At 38.2% G+C, this 17,326-nt stretch overlaps 1 protein-coding gene across 6 annotated transcripts in view; it reads left to right on the top strand.

Moving 5' to 3' along the window:
- Positions 1-4,634, top strand: part of CCDC148 (coiled-coil domain containing 148) — a 263,194-nt gene extending 258,560 nt beyond the window's left edge. For 3 of the 6 annotated variants that reach the window (XM_049888810.1, XM_049888808.1, XM_049888812.1), the window contains 2 exons: positions 127-264; positions 3,983-4,634. In XM_049888810.1, the coding sequence (XP_049744767.1) occupies positions 127-264; positions 3,983-4,129 (285 nt within the window). In that variant the 3' untranslated portion in view covers positions 4,130-4,634. Of the gene's footprint in view, positions 1-126; positions 265-1,793; positions 1,882-3,982 lie in introns of those variants that run through there. The other 3 variants (XM_049888811.1, XM_049888814.1, XM_049888813.1) reach the window with 3 other exon arrangements.
- Positions 4,635-17,326: the final 12,692 nt, after the last annotated feature.

Genomic DNA, 17,326 nt, shown 5'->3' with positions numbered 1-17,326 from the left:
CCCCTCCCTCAGGTTTTATCTTTAATAAAATTTCTTAACTTTAGTGTACATTAAACATTAATAACGTTGCCCAGAAGTATTTTGTGTGTGCCTTGTTTCAAGTAGCTATGCTTTCTCCTCTTAAAGGTTGCTATTGTGGCCCAATTTAATCCTGTTAGAATGATGTCAGATACAGTGGCCTCGAAAGCTAGGATGGGAATTGGAATTGAAGAATTTGCTCTTCAAAAGCCACTCTTCACATTAAATACATACAATGAGCAGCAGGTAATTATGGAAATTAGCATGATTTATGCTAAAGCCATGATGATGGCAATAAGAATTGTAGAAGTGTGTGTTTTAGGTTATAAATGGTTTCCAGTGTTTACATTTGAATGCCACACATATTAGCAGAATTTTTACTCTTAAAGGATAGCACGTAATTACTGTATAATTCTTAACATTACAAAATTGCTGATAGATGAACATTGACTAAAACAGTTTACCTGGAAATGTTATGAAGTCTATTACTGAGAATTATTTTTAAAAATTTTAATAATAACTTTGTAAAGTTTTATCTAAAAGTTCTATGTTAATATTGTGCTTTGTTATTTAAATATTTCTCTATTAAGGAATTTATATTTAAATTTATAATAAATCCTATTAAAGGAACAACTGATGGCACTGACATAGGTCAAAGCAGAGAAAACTTTCAGAAATTAAAAGGAACAGAAGATAATGTATCACAATTAATGATAAAATAAAACATTTCTGTGGAGAAAACATTAAGTTATTATTTAACCATTTTTAGGAACTTATGATTCATTTTGGAATCCCTGGTGGCGTAGTGGTTAAATGTTATGGCTGCTAACCAAAGGGTCGGCAGTTTGAATCCACCAGGTGCTCCTTGGAAACTCTATGGGGCAGTTCTACTCTGTCCTATAGGGTCGCTATGAGTCAGAAACGACTCGATAGCACTGGGTTTTTTTTGTTTGGTATGATTCATTTTAGCCTGTGCCTAGAACTGATGAGGGACTAAAAAAAAAATCTTTTGGATGAAAAGGAAAGAGGAAGGATGACAGATTAATGAATGGATATCACTGAAATTAAGAGAAGCCTGAAAAAGACAGACTGGTCCTGTCTGGAGGAGTGAGCAGAGGAGCCTGACTGTGAGGGAAAGTAGAATGTTAAGGAAGTAATGCCACAAGCATGAGACCCTAGTCTTTAATGGAGGCAAGTACAGGGCTGAAGTAGCAAGAGCAGGGGAATGGTTAACGCTGACTAGGGAATTAAGAGAAGATGTGAGAGAGGACACTTTTGAGCTATATCTTAGCCAAAGATTTTTGGTAGCAATATACAAACTCATTCCAGATGATTTAATAATGACGACGATAACAAAGGACCCTGGGGGATGGGTATGGAGAGGAGTAAATTGTAAGAATGCAAAGATACCTCCCAAAAAACAAAGCTGGAAGGGCAACTGGGGCTTGCAAGGGACTAGAGGCGGAAGGTGGACAGGTCTCAGGAACCTGGGCTGAGGAAATGAGGATTTGACCAAGCAGAAGAGGGTAGGACCAGGCCTTCCTTATATGTCTTCAGTGTAAGGAACATGACAAAGAGTTAGTCCTGGGAGATGAGGCAGGAAACATGAGTTATAGTCACACTGTGAAAAGCATAGTAGGACTTGCTTGCTAAGGCATTTGACCCTTATACTGTGAGCAGAGGTGAGATTTTGAAGCAGGTAAATTGTATAATCAGATTTATGTTTTATTAATGTGTGCTTAACGGAGTGTTGGGGTGGATGATTTCCTCTTAAGATGGTGGAGCCTTATGAAGTGGAGGTTGGGGACAAGAATGCCTCTGGCTGAAAGGGGGAGAAGATAAAGAAAGTGAGGATATTCCAAGGTAGGCAGCATGTAATATTGAGAAAAGCCTGAATTTTGGATTAAAATTCACATATTTACTAATTGTGTGAGCTTGTATAAGCTATTAACATCTTTGGGTCTTGTTTTCTTCATCTGTTAGGTAATTGTTTGCAAGGTTCTTGTAAAGATTAGAGATAATAAATGTCAACTGCCTGGAATATTGTACCTAGTAGTAATTCAATAAATTGTAAATCATTAGATGGTGATGCTATTAACCATTTAAGAATAATGAAGGAAGAATGGATTTAGGAATAGAGAGGATTTGTCTGTTCGTGCCATGTTTAGGGTGACGATATTTAGTACACGTAAGAAACTGATTGATTGCCTTCAGGAGGAAAGCTGGGGAGAAGAGAGTCAGGACAGGAGCAAGACCTACATTTCACTTGCTATCTGTTCAAAAATAGAATAAGAAAAAAAATTTAAATCTCATAGCTCTGTAGCTGAGGACAGAAGCAAATCCCAGAGATAATTTGAGAGTCAACAGCACACAGGTGGAACATGAATCCTTGGGAGAGGATGAGAAAGACCAGAGAGAATATATGGATAGAGAAGAGGAGAAACCTAGGTCCAAGGCTTGAATTTGTTGCTTCTCAGACATAAATCTTTGTATTATTCGTGACTTCATACTCATTGTTACCCCTAGCCCCTGTATCTAATCAGTTGCCAAAGTCTATTGATTCTTCCCTTCCTAGTGTTTGACAGTTATTTCTTCTTTTTACCCACCAAGTTTAGACCTTTATTATTTCACATCTAGACAATGGTAGTAGACTCCTAACCTCTCTTCCTGCCTCCATCTCTTCCCTCCCTGCTACATTAATTTATCCTGAACTTAAAACCAGATCCATCTTCTTATGCAATTACGATGATTATATTACTTTCATGCTAAAAACAGAGGCAAACATAATGCCCAGGAGCTTCCCAGACTCCTGGAGTGACTTTCAAGTCTTTTAAATTCAATTTCCAGTTTTAAAAATGTCCTTTTCCAGTGTTCCCCAATGGTGCCCAGTGCTCTACCCAAACTATCTTGATCCTAAATTAACCTATTTCACCTCTAAGTTTGCATGTGCCATCCTTTCTTGCTAGGTCTCACTTCGTACTCCCTCGGCTTTACGGAAGAACAAATTGAACTGTAAGGCTTGCTCAAGTACCCATCCTTCCCTGAGACCACCCTCATCCTTCTGGCTCTGGAAGATGTACCTCCATGTTTTACTACTCTTGAAGCATCTGTCAAAGATGCAGATCTGTAGTTATTTGTGTACATTCTTATTACCCTTGTTAGTGTAAAAGCTCCTTGAGGAAGGAGCTGCTTTCAACAACTTATTATCCTGTCCTCTACAGGGGCTTCAAGTCCATGTAAAATGCCTCATTAGCTAAAATCTGTATGTGACCACCTTCTTATCATTGCAAACAGTGTCTGTTGACATTTAATATTCATAGAAAGAGGAAAGAGGAATAAGGTCCAACCAGCTATAAATGAAAACAAATTGAACTACTCATCTGTCTATTCCTACTTAGAATCAGATCGATGGACGCATTTTCTAGTTCTGCTTGAGATAGAAATCCAGTTTTGGAAGAAAAATTCTATTGATTTTGTTTTTCAAGTAGCGGCCATGTGTTTAAGCTTAACTTACATATTGCCAAATGATGGAGAAATTAAAATATCTGTTTAAAGACAGATGCACAAGGTTGTGACTTTTTATTTTAATTGCTAATTTTTTATATTTTGCAATTCCAGCTATCATTAAGTAATGCATCAATGATAGTACTGGAAAGTAAGTTTCTATTACTTCATCATTTAGTAATTTTAGTCTGTTGTATTTTGACTAATCAAATATACAGTTCTCTATACATTCTATATTGGAAACCACTGAAGTACTGAAAAATGTTAAATGTCAAAAAGTTTTGCACATTTTGTGTAGAAATGGCAGGGATATAATCATCTCTATACACAAAGGTTATTGTCATCTAGTCATCTATCAGCAAAAAAAAAAAAAATCATGCAGCTTGAGGAAATACAGAACTAAATGATAAATTTAGTTCAGTGGATTTCTATTTATTGACATTGTATTTTATTTCTACAGATAATTTCTGACCCTAGACTTCGCTTTGAATTAGCACTTCGAGAAGCCGGACTTCATAAAACGCTTTATGCCAAAGAGATGTTACCAAAGATTTGTCCTCAAAAGCCTCCAAGGAAGGACATGGAATCTACTGTATTCAAGATCTAGAGTTCATCTTCAAATCCTATTCTATTTAAATAAGATTTTTCCTTGAATACATTTATATGTATAACAATAATTTCTATTTTCTAAATTTAAAAAAAATATTAGACAAGGAAATCATTAAAAAAAACCAAACCCATTGCTGTCGAGTTGATTCTGACGCATAGTGACCCTATAGGACAGAGTAGAACTGCCCCATAGGGTTTCCAAGAAGTGCCTGGTAGATTTGAACTGCCAGCCTTTTGGTTAGCAGTTGTAGCTCTTAAGCACTCTGCCACCAGGGTTGCCATAGAAATCGTAGCATCTGTTAAAACAACGTTGCCTTTGTTTTATGATTCTTAGAATTTTAGGCTCTATTTTCTATATATTGAAATTATGTTCAATGCTATTAAATCCCCCAATATTAGGAAACAATTGTTGTACCTATGGTACATATACAGTCATTTAGCAAATTGCGTGTTGGAGGTTGTGTTATCCCATAAAAGAGCTCAAAATGACCGTTTGCAAAAACTATAAATTATGTAGCAGCTACCTGCTAACCCTCATTTCTGCTTGTTATTTCAGAATTTGACTTTTTAATTATGGGAGCTTCATTATCATTAATACTTCTATTATTTCTTGATTGCTATAAGACGAGACTCAACCTTTCTCTAAATTTAGAAACCAATTTGGTATACCATGTTTACTGCAAACCAAACAATTTCATTGTGCAAATTAGCCCTTAAGAATAAATTAGAAATTGTATTTCAAGCATGGGAATATCTGTTTTGGCTTGAAAAAAAAATGTATTCATATGGTTGTTTGGGAGGACTATTTAAAAGTTTACAATATTTAGAATGCTGCCGAAAGTTCCAAATTACCTACTGAATATCTAGATGATTTTACAGAAAAGGAACATTTCAACTAAAAATCAGGCATAAATTTATGACTACTTCTAGAAAGTAGATATGTAATTAGAATAGCAAGTCAGTGTTGTTGAAAATTGTCATTATTACTGGTAAGAGGACTCCACCCCTTTTCCTCTCTATTGCTGCTCCCTGCCATTCCCCATCCACCTCCAGCCCAGAGTTGTGCAGTTATGGGAATAATATAGAAAAAACAAAGACCAGGCCAACTGGTAGAGTCTTTGGCTTCATGATGTCCCCAACATCATGAGAATAAGCAATACAATAAGCCCAGCCCTTCAAGAATGAACCTTTTCAAAAGATTCTGTGGACAAAACGTTTTCAATATTACAAAATTTATTATAATACCCTTTCAGTGCGGCTTTTTCATCATTGTAACATCTCATAATAAGAAGAGAAAGGAGTCTTTGACAAGTAAGGGACTAATGAGCATTGATATCTACGTCGGGGGTGTCCCCCAGGCTCACATTGTCTCCTCATGGACCCTCAATTTTCTTGATGTGAAATCTCAGACAATAAGCCCATGAAAGCCCTTCTGTGTCAGAGCATGTTCTCTCTAAGTGGCAAGGCACTGATGTTTCTCAGAATCCATAGGTCCTTCTCAGCATGAGCATACATGCTGATGTGCAGGGTTACTCACTCAAATTCCAGCTGATTGTCCCTGTTGGGCCTCCCCAGCAGTCACAGACTAGTAGCTGGTGGTAGCACAGTGGGAGGCAGCTCCACTGTTTACAGAACAGTAGTGAGTTGATATGTTGTAGTTAATGATGAAAACATCAGTTGAGATTTGGGCAGCAGCCCAGCTGTTGCCAGTGCTTAGCTTCAGGCCTTATTTTCTTTTCTTTAAGAATTTTAACAGTAGTCATCATTCATTGAGCACAATACTGTGTGCTTGGCACCATATATGTGCTTCATGTATAATATCTTATTTGACCATCCTGTTAGTTTCTTTTGGCTACTGTAACAAATTACATAAACTAAGTAGTTTAAAACAACAGAAGTTTATTTTCTCACAATTATGGAGACCACAAGTCTGGAAATCATGGTGTCGGCCAGGCCACGCTCCCTCCAGGGCTCTGGGAAAGAATCTGTTATATACCACTCTCCTGGCTTCTGGTCGCTGCCAGTCATCCTTGGCATTCCTTGATTTGTAGCCACATATTCTAATTGCTTCCTCCACCTTCACCTCACTTTCTCTTCTCTGCATGTCCTCTTCTCTGTGTGCCTCTTAAAAGGACACTTTCATGGGACTTAAATCCAGAGTCATCTCATCTAAAGGTTCTTAAATTGGGTACATCTGCTAGAATTCCCCCCCTTCTCCCCCCCCAAAAAGGGTAACATTCACTGGTTCTAGGGATTAGGATGTGGACATACCTTTTTTGGGGGGGGGGGTGGGCGGCATTATCAGACTAGCACAACTATCGTAATAACCTTATGAAATTGTCATCCCCATTTTAGAGATAAGGAAATAGATTCATAAAGGTAAAATAATATGCCCTAGACCAGTTGTTTTTTAAACTGTGGGTCGTTAAATCAGTTTAGTGAGTCCTAACCAGCATTTTTAAGTTAAATAAAATAAGGAAATCTAAGATCCAAATAGCAAATATACATAAGAAAAGGTAGAAATACCAAATTAAAACTTCAATGAAATACCAATACACACCCATCAGATTGACAACAATTAAGAAATCCAACAATACCGAGTAGTGATAGAGAATGATGGGAAACACATAGTGCTGGTGGGACTGTAAATTGGAAAAGTTTAGTCTTATCTGGTAACATTGAGATGTTCATAGCCTTTGATTCAACAATTCTACTCCTAGCACTTCCCCATAGGAGCAGCTGGTGGATTCAAACTGCCAACCTTTTGGTTAGCACTTAACCTCTGTGCCACCAGGGCTCCAATATGTGTATAAGAAAACATAAACTGTGATTACCAAATGAAAACAAGCCAAATGTTCATTAACAGTAGGATGAATCTAAAAATTGTGGTATATTTATATATTGGAATTACACATGGCATTGAAAATGAAAAAAATGTACATAATGTTTGGTAAAAGGAATCAAATGCAAAAGCATACACATACGGCATGTGACTTCATTTGTTCAAAGTACAAAAACAGACAAACCTAACCTATGTTGTTTAGGGATACATATATAGGTGGTAAAACGATAGAGAAAAACAAGAAAATGGTTAATACTGAAATCAAAGGAATGGTTACTTCTAGGGGATAGGGAGGCAGATTGTTGGGGGTGGGGGTCCTTCCAAGTTATGGGAAATGTTTTATTGCTTAACCAGAGGAGCAGTTGTAGGATGTTTCTAATAATTTCTTAAAGTGCACATAAGAATTTTATATACTCGTGTCAGTATTATGAATTCCCAATAAAAGAAAAAACATTAAGAAAGCAAGTTGTTACAAAATTTCTTAATATATATATAGAAATAATCTTTTAGCCAGTTTAGGATTTAATATCCCTAATTTATATGAATATCTGAGATAGGAAAGCTAGTTCCTGCTTTGGAGTCATCTTCACCCTGACATAAGGATACCAAACCAAAACCAAACCCAGTGCCGCCAAGTCGATTCCGACTCATAGCAACCCTATAGGACAGAGTAGAGCTGCCCCATCGAGTTTCCAAGGAGCGCCTGGCGGATTTGAACTGCCGACCCTTTGGTTAGAGCCATAGCACTTAACCACTACGCCACCAGGTTTTCCGAAATAAGGATAGGATCTCCCTTACTTTCCTCCATCCCAACTCTTGTGCTCTGCTTCACTTTGGCTCTTGCCAGTTTATTTACTTGCCTGGCAGGCTTAAAAAAAAAAAAAATGAAGGGAGAAAAGGAGGAAGGAAGATGGAAGGAAAGAAGGAAGACCTAATAGGAATAAGAACTGTGCTGTGAAATTTGATTAGTTTCAGTTATCCATATATGTGTGTATAGCGGGTCACAGTGAAAAATGTATTCCTTTTTTTTAATTAATTAATTTATTGTGCATTAAGTGAAAGTTTGCAAATCAAGTCAGTCTTCCATACAAAAAGTTATACACACCTTGCTATGTACTCCTAGCTGCTCTCCCCCTAATGAGACAGCACACTCCTCCTCTCCACCCTATATTCCCCATGTCCATTCAACCAGTTCCTGTCCTGCTCTTCCTTCTCATCTCGCCTCTAGAAAGGAGTTGCCCACATAGTCTCATGAGTCTACTTGAGCGAAGCTCACTCTTCACCAGTATCGTTATCTATCTTGCAATCCAGTCCAATCCCTGTCTGAAGAATTGGCTTTGTGAATGGTTCCAGTCTTGGGCTAACAATGAGTCTGGGGACAATGACCTCCGGGGTTGAAAATGTATTTCATACTGTGGGTAATGGTAAAAAAAAAAAATTACTACCCTCAACCTAAGGCCTAATAATGTCAGAGACTGATTCAGGTTCACATCTTTGAGGATGATGGCCTTGTCTAGAACTAAATGGAAAGGATATAATCTGTCTGGTAGGAATTCCATCATTAGCCCACCACCAAATCTACAAATATGCTTAAGTCTGCATTCACTTTTTCCTTCCTCTAACAGCTGGAACAACTCTCCCTCTATCAAAGACCTTCTTTGTGTATTTTGGGTTTTACTCCCTCTCATCACTATCCACCACGTTATGCAAAGCTGACATGTGGGATTCATTCATGATGCCCTCCTTTCACTCCTAACATCTAATCTGTCCAGATCTATTGGCTTCCTAGCTTCTACAATGGAACCACTGCTGATAGAGGGTAGTAGTCATGCTTTGTGGCTGCCCAACCACACCATTCCCAAATTTGGAGAATGTTTCACATTATGCACCCTATCTCCCAGAGTAGAAGCTAGAGACTCAATTTTCCCCGTCTCTTGTGATCTATTCTGTACCACTCAGATGCACCCATATGAGAATTCAGTTTATAAGACAGCTATGTGAAAAAGCAAGAGTCCATTTTCCTTCAGGGGAGTCAGTAGAGGCTTTCGGCCTTGGGGGCCAACAGTTGCATAGACTATAACATCTAGTACTCAGAATACTCAGAGTAGGTGGTGCAAGCAAATTTGCGCGGAACTAGCAGAACTGCAATGGGCCTTCAGTGGAGCAGTTTCTTCAGATGAGGGTTGAGGATGCTCCTTGGTTATATAGTCTTAAGTACTGACTCTCTGGCTCTCCTAGGAATTCAAGGAGCTACCTAATACCCTTTAATAAATTGCTTTCCTATGCAAACTAGCTTGAGTGGGTTTAATCGTTAGCTACTACAGATACAGTGATACACTGCTCATTTTTCAGTTCTTCTAATGCACCAGCCACAATCTAGTGCCCTCTACAGATAATCCTTCCATCTCTTCACACTGGCCTCTCAACTCTCATTTCCACTTTCTTCTGAAAATAGGAGGAAAAAAACCATTTCAGTTTCTTTTGAACAGCACCTTAACTGGTGAGTACTGTTTTCACAGCAATCATTTTCACCCTGTGGAATGGCCAACTAGACAATAACTTTCTTTCCCTTCAAAGAACTCTACCCATTTTTCCATAAAGAAAACTCCTAAATAGGAATTCCAAAAACCATGGAGTGGGGTTTCCTACATCTGGCATATATACCCACTGCCATCGAGTTGTTTCTGACTCAAAGGCACCCTATAGGACAGAGTAGAACTGCCCCTCACAGAGTTTCCAAGGAGTGCCTGGCGGATTTGAACTGCTGACCTCTTGGTTAGCAGCTGTAGCACTTAACTGCTGCACCACCAGGGTTTCCTCTGGCATATATATATATTTTATGGTACCGGCATTTCTCTGAGTTCTATTATGCTCTTATTAAAGTAGCTCCATCATCTCTGTAACTGTGCTAGATTTTAAGTCCAGGACAGAAAGCTAAAAAAAATGAAGCCATTTTTAAAGATTTTTTTAGGGAAACTTGGGAAAAATGGACATATTTTAAGCTTAGGACTTTGCCTAGAAAAGTCATGAGGAGAGACTTTTCAAAACCTCAGTCAAATCTCAGAAAGGATGAAGTTTAATCTAAGGAGAAGCAAAATCTGGGAGCCCTAGCTGGTTCTGACATCTGATTTATTTGTTTTGGAAAAATGATTGTATTTGTACGATGCATCTGAGGACGAACACTTGATGGGTTACTGCCCAGCATTGCTAACTGGAGAGGCCCTGAGAGGGAAAGTATTTTTTGTTTCTTTTAAAAAAAATTCTATTGTACTTTCAGAGCAAACTAGTTTCTCATTAAACAATTAATATACATATTGTTCTATGACATTGGTTGCCAACCCCATAACATGTCAACACTCTCCCCTTCTCAACCTTGGCTTCCCCATTACCAGCTTTCCTGTCCCTTCCTGCCTTCTAGTCCTTGCTCCTGGGCTGGCGTGCCCATTTAGTCTCATTTTGATTTATGGGCCTGTCTAATCTTTGGCTGAAGAGTGAACCTCAGGTATGATTTCATTACTGAGCTGTAAAGGTGTCAGGGGGCCATATTCTTGGGGTTTCTCCAATCTCTTGTCAGACCAGTAAGTCTGGTCTTTTTTTTGTGTGTGTGTGAGTTAGAATTTTGTACTACATTTTTCTCCAGCTCTGTTCGGCGCCCTTTATTGTGATCCCTGTCAGAGCAGTTGGTGGTGGTAGCTGGGAACCATCTAGTTGTGCTGGACTCAGTCTGGTGGAGACTGTGGTAGTTTGTGGTCCATTAGTCCTTTGGACTAATCTTTCCCTTGTGTCTTTGGTTTTCTTCATTCTCCCTTGCTCCAGAAGGGACGAGACCAGTGGAGTATCTTCGATGGCCGCTCACAAGCTTTTAAGACCCCAGACGCTGCTCACCAAAGTAGGATGTAGAATATTTTCTTTATAAATTATGTTATGCCAATTCAGCTAGATGTTTCCTGGACCATGGTTCCCACAGCCTGAGGGGGAAAGTTTTCAGGAACTTACACACTGAGCATTTAGGGACAGTGAATATTTCACTTTGAGACTCAATACAGGACTAGAATATGATAATAAAAAAATCCACAAATTGCACTTCTCTACCCTTAGGGTGGAATGTGGCATCCCATCCATCCCATTTTTACTATATTTTTAAAATCTCCAGGAAGACAACTTCCATCCTCTACAGTAATTCCTGTCTTTCTCTTTCTTACCTTTGAAATACTCAAATTAGTATTTGAGTCTTAAATTTTTCACTGTCTAATCTGACTAATGTCACTGTAGGCCTCACTAATTTCATCAACTATCATTTTTCCTCAGAAAATTTATTATACATGGGGAAGTGAGTGTGGGGAAAGAGTAGTTGCATTATTTTCTTTCTATTTGGCAATTTTTCCCAGACATGTCAATATTATTTAGCACCACATATGCTGAAAACTCTTAATATTTATAAACAATTTCAAAAATAATTTGCTTACTTTTCTTTACACATTTTATAAATATTGTATTAATCTGAAATGATTACCTTCGCACTGTATTTAAAACAAAATGCTCAAAAATGCTGTTTCTATTAAAATAATCTAACAGCGTGAAAAGATTATTAAAAATAATATTTATTTTTAAGCTTACTTATAAATTTATAAATACAAGTTTAATTGTAAATTTATTTTAAGCTTACATATTGTATTGAGCAAATCTGCTACAAAAGACCTCTGTAAAGTGTTAAAAAGCAAAGATGTCACTTTAAGGACTAAGGTGCACCTGACCCAAGCCATGGTATTTTCAATCACCTCATGTTCATGATATTTTCAGTCTCCTCAATGAATAATGAAGACCAAAAAGACTCGATGTCTTTGAATTATGGTATTGGTGAAGAATACTGAATATACCAGGGACTGCCAGAGGAACAAACAAATCTGTCTTAGAAGAAATACAACCAGAATTCTCCTTAGAAGCGAGGATGGCAAGACTTCACCTCACATACTTTGGACACTTTATTAGGAGGGACTAGTCCCTGGAGAAGGACGTCATGCTTGGTAAAGTAGAGGATCAGTGAAAAAGAGGAAGACCCTCGAGGAGATGGATTGACACAGTGGCTACAACAATGCGCTCAATCATAACAACAATTTTGGGGATGGCACAGGACCAGGCAGTGTTTCATTCTGTTATACATAGTGTCACTATGAGTTGGAACTGATTCGATGGTACCTAACAACGACAACATCTAGAAATAAAAGATTAAGATAATGTGAAGAGTGTTTTCTCATCCACATTGTTACACTAATAATATAGCGTAGTCACTTAAAATTAGCTTAAAAGATCAGTGGAAGTCCCACAGTTTATTTTTAGGTTTCTAGACAATTTACATTTTTTCCTCTTAGTCCAAATCAATGGTTTAATTCAACTGAAAAAATATTTACTAAAATTATGGCAGGACATAACACAAAGTCTCTGCAACCATTAAGAAAAATGAGAGCTGTGATGATGATGGTTGCACAACTCTGTGAATATACTAAAAACCATGGAATTGTGTATTTTAAATGGGTGAGTTGTATGATGTGTGAATTATATCTCAACAAAGCTGTTAAAACAAAGAAAGAAAAAGACTATAAGAATTACATGGGCTAATATGAAAACAGGGCCAAGGTACACTCCTCAGGTAGGGGTGGGGTAGGAGCAACAACAGAAAAGTGGATATAGAATGATCCTATTTTTGTAAAAATAGAATGAACATTTATGTAAAAAGAGAAGGGTATGTAAGAACTTGCTAGCAATTGTTACTTCTGGAAAATTGGAATGAGAGGTTGTGGTGGAGTAGAGATTCCTAGGTGGCACAAACTGTTTGTTCTCTGCTACTAATGGAAAGGGTAGCAGTTCAAACTTGCCCAGTGGTGCTGCCGCAGAAGAAAGACCTGACAATCTACTCATAAAGATTACAGCCAAGAAAACCATATGGAGTAGTTCTACTCTGTAAACACATGAGGTTTTCATGAGTTGGAATTGACTCAACAGCAATGTGTTGTATATTGTTTTAATGTTTACCATCAGCTTGTATTACTTTTATAATAATGATTTTTAAAGCCTAATATTTTATTGGCATATAAGCCAGATGTCAGGGACATAAGAGTCTCAGATCCTGTGTAAACCATTCTCTGTGAAGTGAAACAACCAGCAGGGTCTCCTGTGTAGGTAGGCAGATTATTTTCTGTTGGATTTTAGTTCCAACATCCTACCTCACCTGGCATGAACCTATTGTCTACGTGAGCTTTAAATCCAAGCCTCTAGATAATCAGGTAGCAGCTCAGGTCACCATTCTGGCTTTAATTTTCTTCTCTTTTTTTCTAGCATGTTTTGGTTTTGTTTCCCTTCAAAAAAATATTTGAAGCAGCTTTTCTAGATCTTTACAACGCTTTGGGGGTATGTTAGCTTCCACCTTGCAGAACTCCCAGTAAACATCTTCCTTCTCATAATCTTATTTCACAACTGCCTTGTTTACTCACCAGGCTCCCTTCCCTTTCAATATTTCCTTTGACTTTTTTCTTATTATCTTCCTTTACTTTCTATCTGTTTCTTTCCTCCTCTGGTACCGTCTTCTGACTCTACGGAGTTCCATATGTGCTGTGAAAACCTGAAAAGATAAATAACCTTATTCATTGGTCTTCTACTGCCATAGAGACACCAAAGCATTTACACAAAGGGCAATGCATACTGGGTTGTTGCCGGAAAATTTCATTTTACCAGAGCAAACTTTGATCCTGGAGAAATATTCCCTGGTGTCGTTTCTCTTCGTCTAGCGAGTATTTTAAGTTTAATCATTCTTTCTGATAGCTATTGATGTGTTAGTCACATTTTCTCACTGCATTCCTGACTCTGATGAGCTGTACTTTGAAAAATACCTTTGGTCTGCTACACTATCTTGAGATACAGTGTGCCAACTGACTGCTATGAAAATTCAGGCCTCCTTGGCAAATACATTCCCGTATTAGAGATGAGAACATTAGGCTAAACAGGCACCATGCTGGTAGCCATTACCATCTCATCCCCTTTGCTTTGCTTTCTCGCCAAGCAATCTTAATAGAGCCATTTAACTTCTCCTGTAGAACAAAGAAGCCCATGTAGAAATGTCAACCAGCAGGCGTAAGTATATCAGGCCACATAGCATGAAATTTCTCTCTATAAATTAATAAATTATAATTTAGTTTTATAAAAACTACAAAGCCGACCTCATTGAAGCCTTTACTTTTTATCGTATTGAATTTTATGCTTATATCCTTTCTGGGAAAGCTGATTTTTTATTACCCACAAACCCATAAAACATTTTATCTGCATAGATACTGAGATCATCGCTAACATCCCTCCCTCACTCATCAGCCCTTTAAATGCCATTCTTTCCCACAGATACTGCTTGGCCCTGTCATGTTTGAACTCTCCTTAGCCTTTTAATGAAAGAAAGGCTTTGGAAACACATCATCTTCCAATGAAAAAGAAGTTTTTATTCTGAAATATGCAAGCTGCTTAACTTACTAGGTGAAATTTTGAAGGCACTGACCTTCACAAGTACGGAAGCTAACTAGTATAATAAAATGATACCTTTGGCCTCAGCTATCTTTAATCCATCTCTGTTCCTCCCCCAACGTTGGGACATTGTGAAAGGTAGCTGGTCAAGTCTTGGTCATCCACACCCAGACCTAGTTTCTTGTTACTGGTCTTTATCTTAGCCTTATTTCCACCTCTTCCCACTTACCCACTGTTATGGACTGAATTGTGTCCTCCAAGAAGATATGTTGAAGTCCTACCCCATTGGTACCTGTGAATGGGGCCTTGTTTGGAAATAGGGTCTTTGATGATGTTTTCAGCTAACATGATGTCCTGCTGGAGTAGGGGTGGATCCTAATCCAATCTGAGTGGTCTCCTTATAAAGAAGAGACCCAGAGAAGACACAGAGGGGAGACAGCCATGCGAAAATGGAGGCAGAGATGGAGTTATGCTGCAGTTGCAAGCTATAACTGGGTAACAGAGCTGGGAGAGATAAGAAATGATTTTCCCCTAGAGCCTTCAGAGAGAGCATGGCCCTGCTGACATTCTGAATTCAGGCTTTTAGTCTCCAGAACTGTGAGACAATACATTTCTGTCCTTTTGTTGTTATTGTTGTTGAGAATATACACAGCAAAACACACACCAATTCAACAATTCCTACATGTACAATTCAGTGATGTTAAATTACATTGTTCAAGTTGTGCAGCCATTTTCACACTTCTCCAAATTGTTCCTCCACTTTAAAATAAACTCACTGCCACCTCAGGTTCCTATCTAATGTTTTAAGTTGCTGTTGTCACATTTGATTCCATATAACACCAAAAGAAAACAAAACCTGTTGATTCCCACTCGTATTTGACCCTATAGATCCCATATAGATAGATCTTAAAAGAGCACAATGCTCAAAGTAGACATTCTTTACTAGTTGAGTTAAACTAGTGTTTGGTTTTAAGGAGACTTCAGAGGGTATTTTTGGTATAAGGTTTAAAGATTATCTCAGGGTAATAGTATCAGGGGTTCATTGAGCCTCAATGGTCCAGAAAGTCTGGATTCTATAAGAATTTGAAATTCTGTTCTGCATTTTCCCCTTTTTTAACCTGGATTCTTCCATAAAATCTTTGATCAAAACACTCGGCAGTGGTAGCTTGGCACCATTCAGCTCTTCTGGTCTCATGGCAAAGGAGGCAAGACAGTTGATCACGGTGGCAATTAGCCGTACATTCCGTTTCCTCCTCCTATTCCTGACTCTCTTTCTTTGTTATTCCAAGTGAATAGTGGCCAAATGTATCTTGGATGGCGGCTTGCAACTTTTAAGATCCTGGGCAACAAACTAAGAGGTAGAACAGAAGCACTAAAAGCATTATTAGACCAATTAACATGACCCTAAACTTCCAAACCAAGAAACCAAATCCAATGAGGTGTTTGATTGTACATAAGCAGCATTAGCAGGTATTCTTTTTCGTTACTGTTGTTATAAATATATCTATCACACAACATTTGCCAGTTCAGCTTTTTACAGGTGTACCACTTATTTTCATCAATTACATTAATTGGCTGTGCAACTCCTACCCTTAATCAATGTGACTTTCCCATCATTGTAAACTGAAACTCTATGTTCCATGTGTAATAATCACCTCCCTCCTGCCCCTGGTAACCACTAATAAACTTTGGTCTCTATACATTTGCCTGTTCTTCTCTTTTTATATAAGTGAGGTCATACAATATTTGTCCTTTTGTGATTGACTTACTTCACTCCACATAATGTCTTCAAGTTCCATCCATGTTGTAAGCATGTATCAAAACTTCATTTCTCTTTCTGGCTGAGTAGTATTCCATTCTATGTGTGTTCCACATTTTTGTTTATCCACTCATCCACTGTTGGGCATTTAGGTAGTTTCCACCTCTTGGTTATTGTGAAGGATGCTGCAATGAACACTGGTGCACATATGTCTGTTTGTGTCACTGCTTTCAAGTCCCTAGGGTATATTCCTAGCAGCGGAATTGCTAGATCATACAGCATTTCTGTTGTTTTAAGACATTCATTTTGTGGTACTTTGCTATGGCATCCCTAAGGAAACTAATACACCCCCCCCCCCAAACAGACTTCTGACTGATCCTTGTCAACGAGGGCCTTCAGGGTCTTCTTATCACCTAGCCAATAAGAGTCAAACTCTTTAACCTGACTTTTAAGATCCCACATAATAGAATCCCAATTTACCTTTCCAGATCTAGCCAAGCAGGACTCACAATTCTAATCATATGTCCTTTATTTTCTCCCTTTGTCTTGTTTCATGTTTTTCCCTTTGATGGCAACACCCTCCCCAGTGTCTCTATCAAAATTATCCCATAAATAAAGCTGAGCTTGAAATCCGCCTTTACAAAAAACCCTTTCAAACCTTTCCAGCTACATATGATCACTCACTTTGTTGACTCCTCAAAATACTTTCATTTCTACCTCGCTTTGGGAGTCCATGAAATTATTCTTTGAATTACTGTTATTCATACATTTGTTTTAGTGCCTCAATCCTATTAGCTTGTAAATTGCTTAAGGGAAGGGAATGTACCTTACTTTCCCACAACCCCTAGAACTGTGACTTGTACAAAATAGGCTGTTTATAAAAATATTTGTTCTGTTATTTGCTTGTTTATTTGGAGTGAGCCTGTTGTGTTGCAACCTTAAACCAACCGTGGAAGCAGCTCTATAACAAGTGAGACCTCTGGGGCTCCAGTGGAAAGAAAGGAAAAAGCACCGAAGGTAAGACCACGAAGTCCAAGAGACAGATCTGAGTAGCTCACTGGCTGCTAATCATTTGCCTGTAGTAAGTGGGA

This window comes from Elephas maximus, chromosome 6 (assembly GCF_024166365.1).
Source record: "Elephas maximus indicus isolate mEleMax1 chromosome 6, mEleMax1 primary haplotype, whole genome shotgun sequence".
Lineage (NCBI taxonomy): Eukaryota > Metazoa > Chordata > Mammalia > Proboscidea > Elephantidae > Elephas > Elephas maximus.
This window is presented reverse-complemented; position numbering and strand designations above follow the sequence as displayed.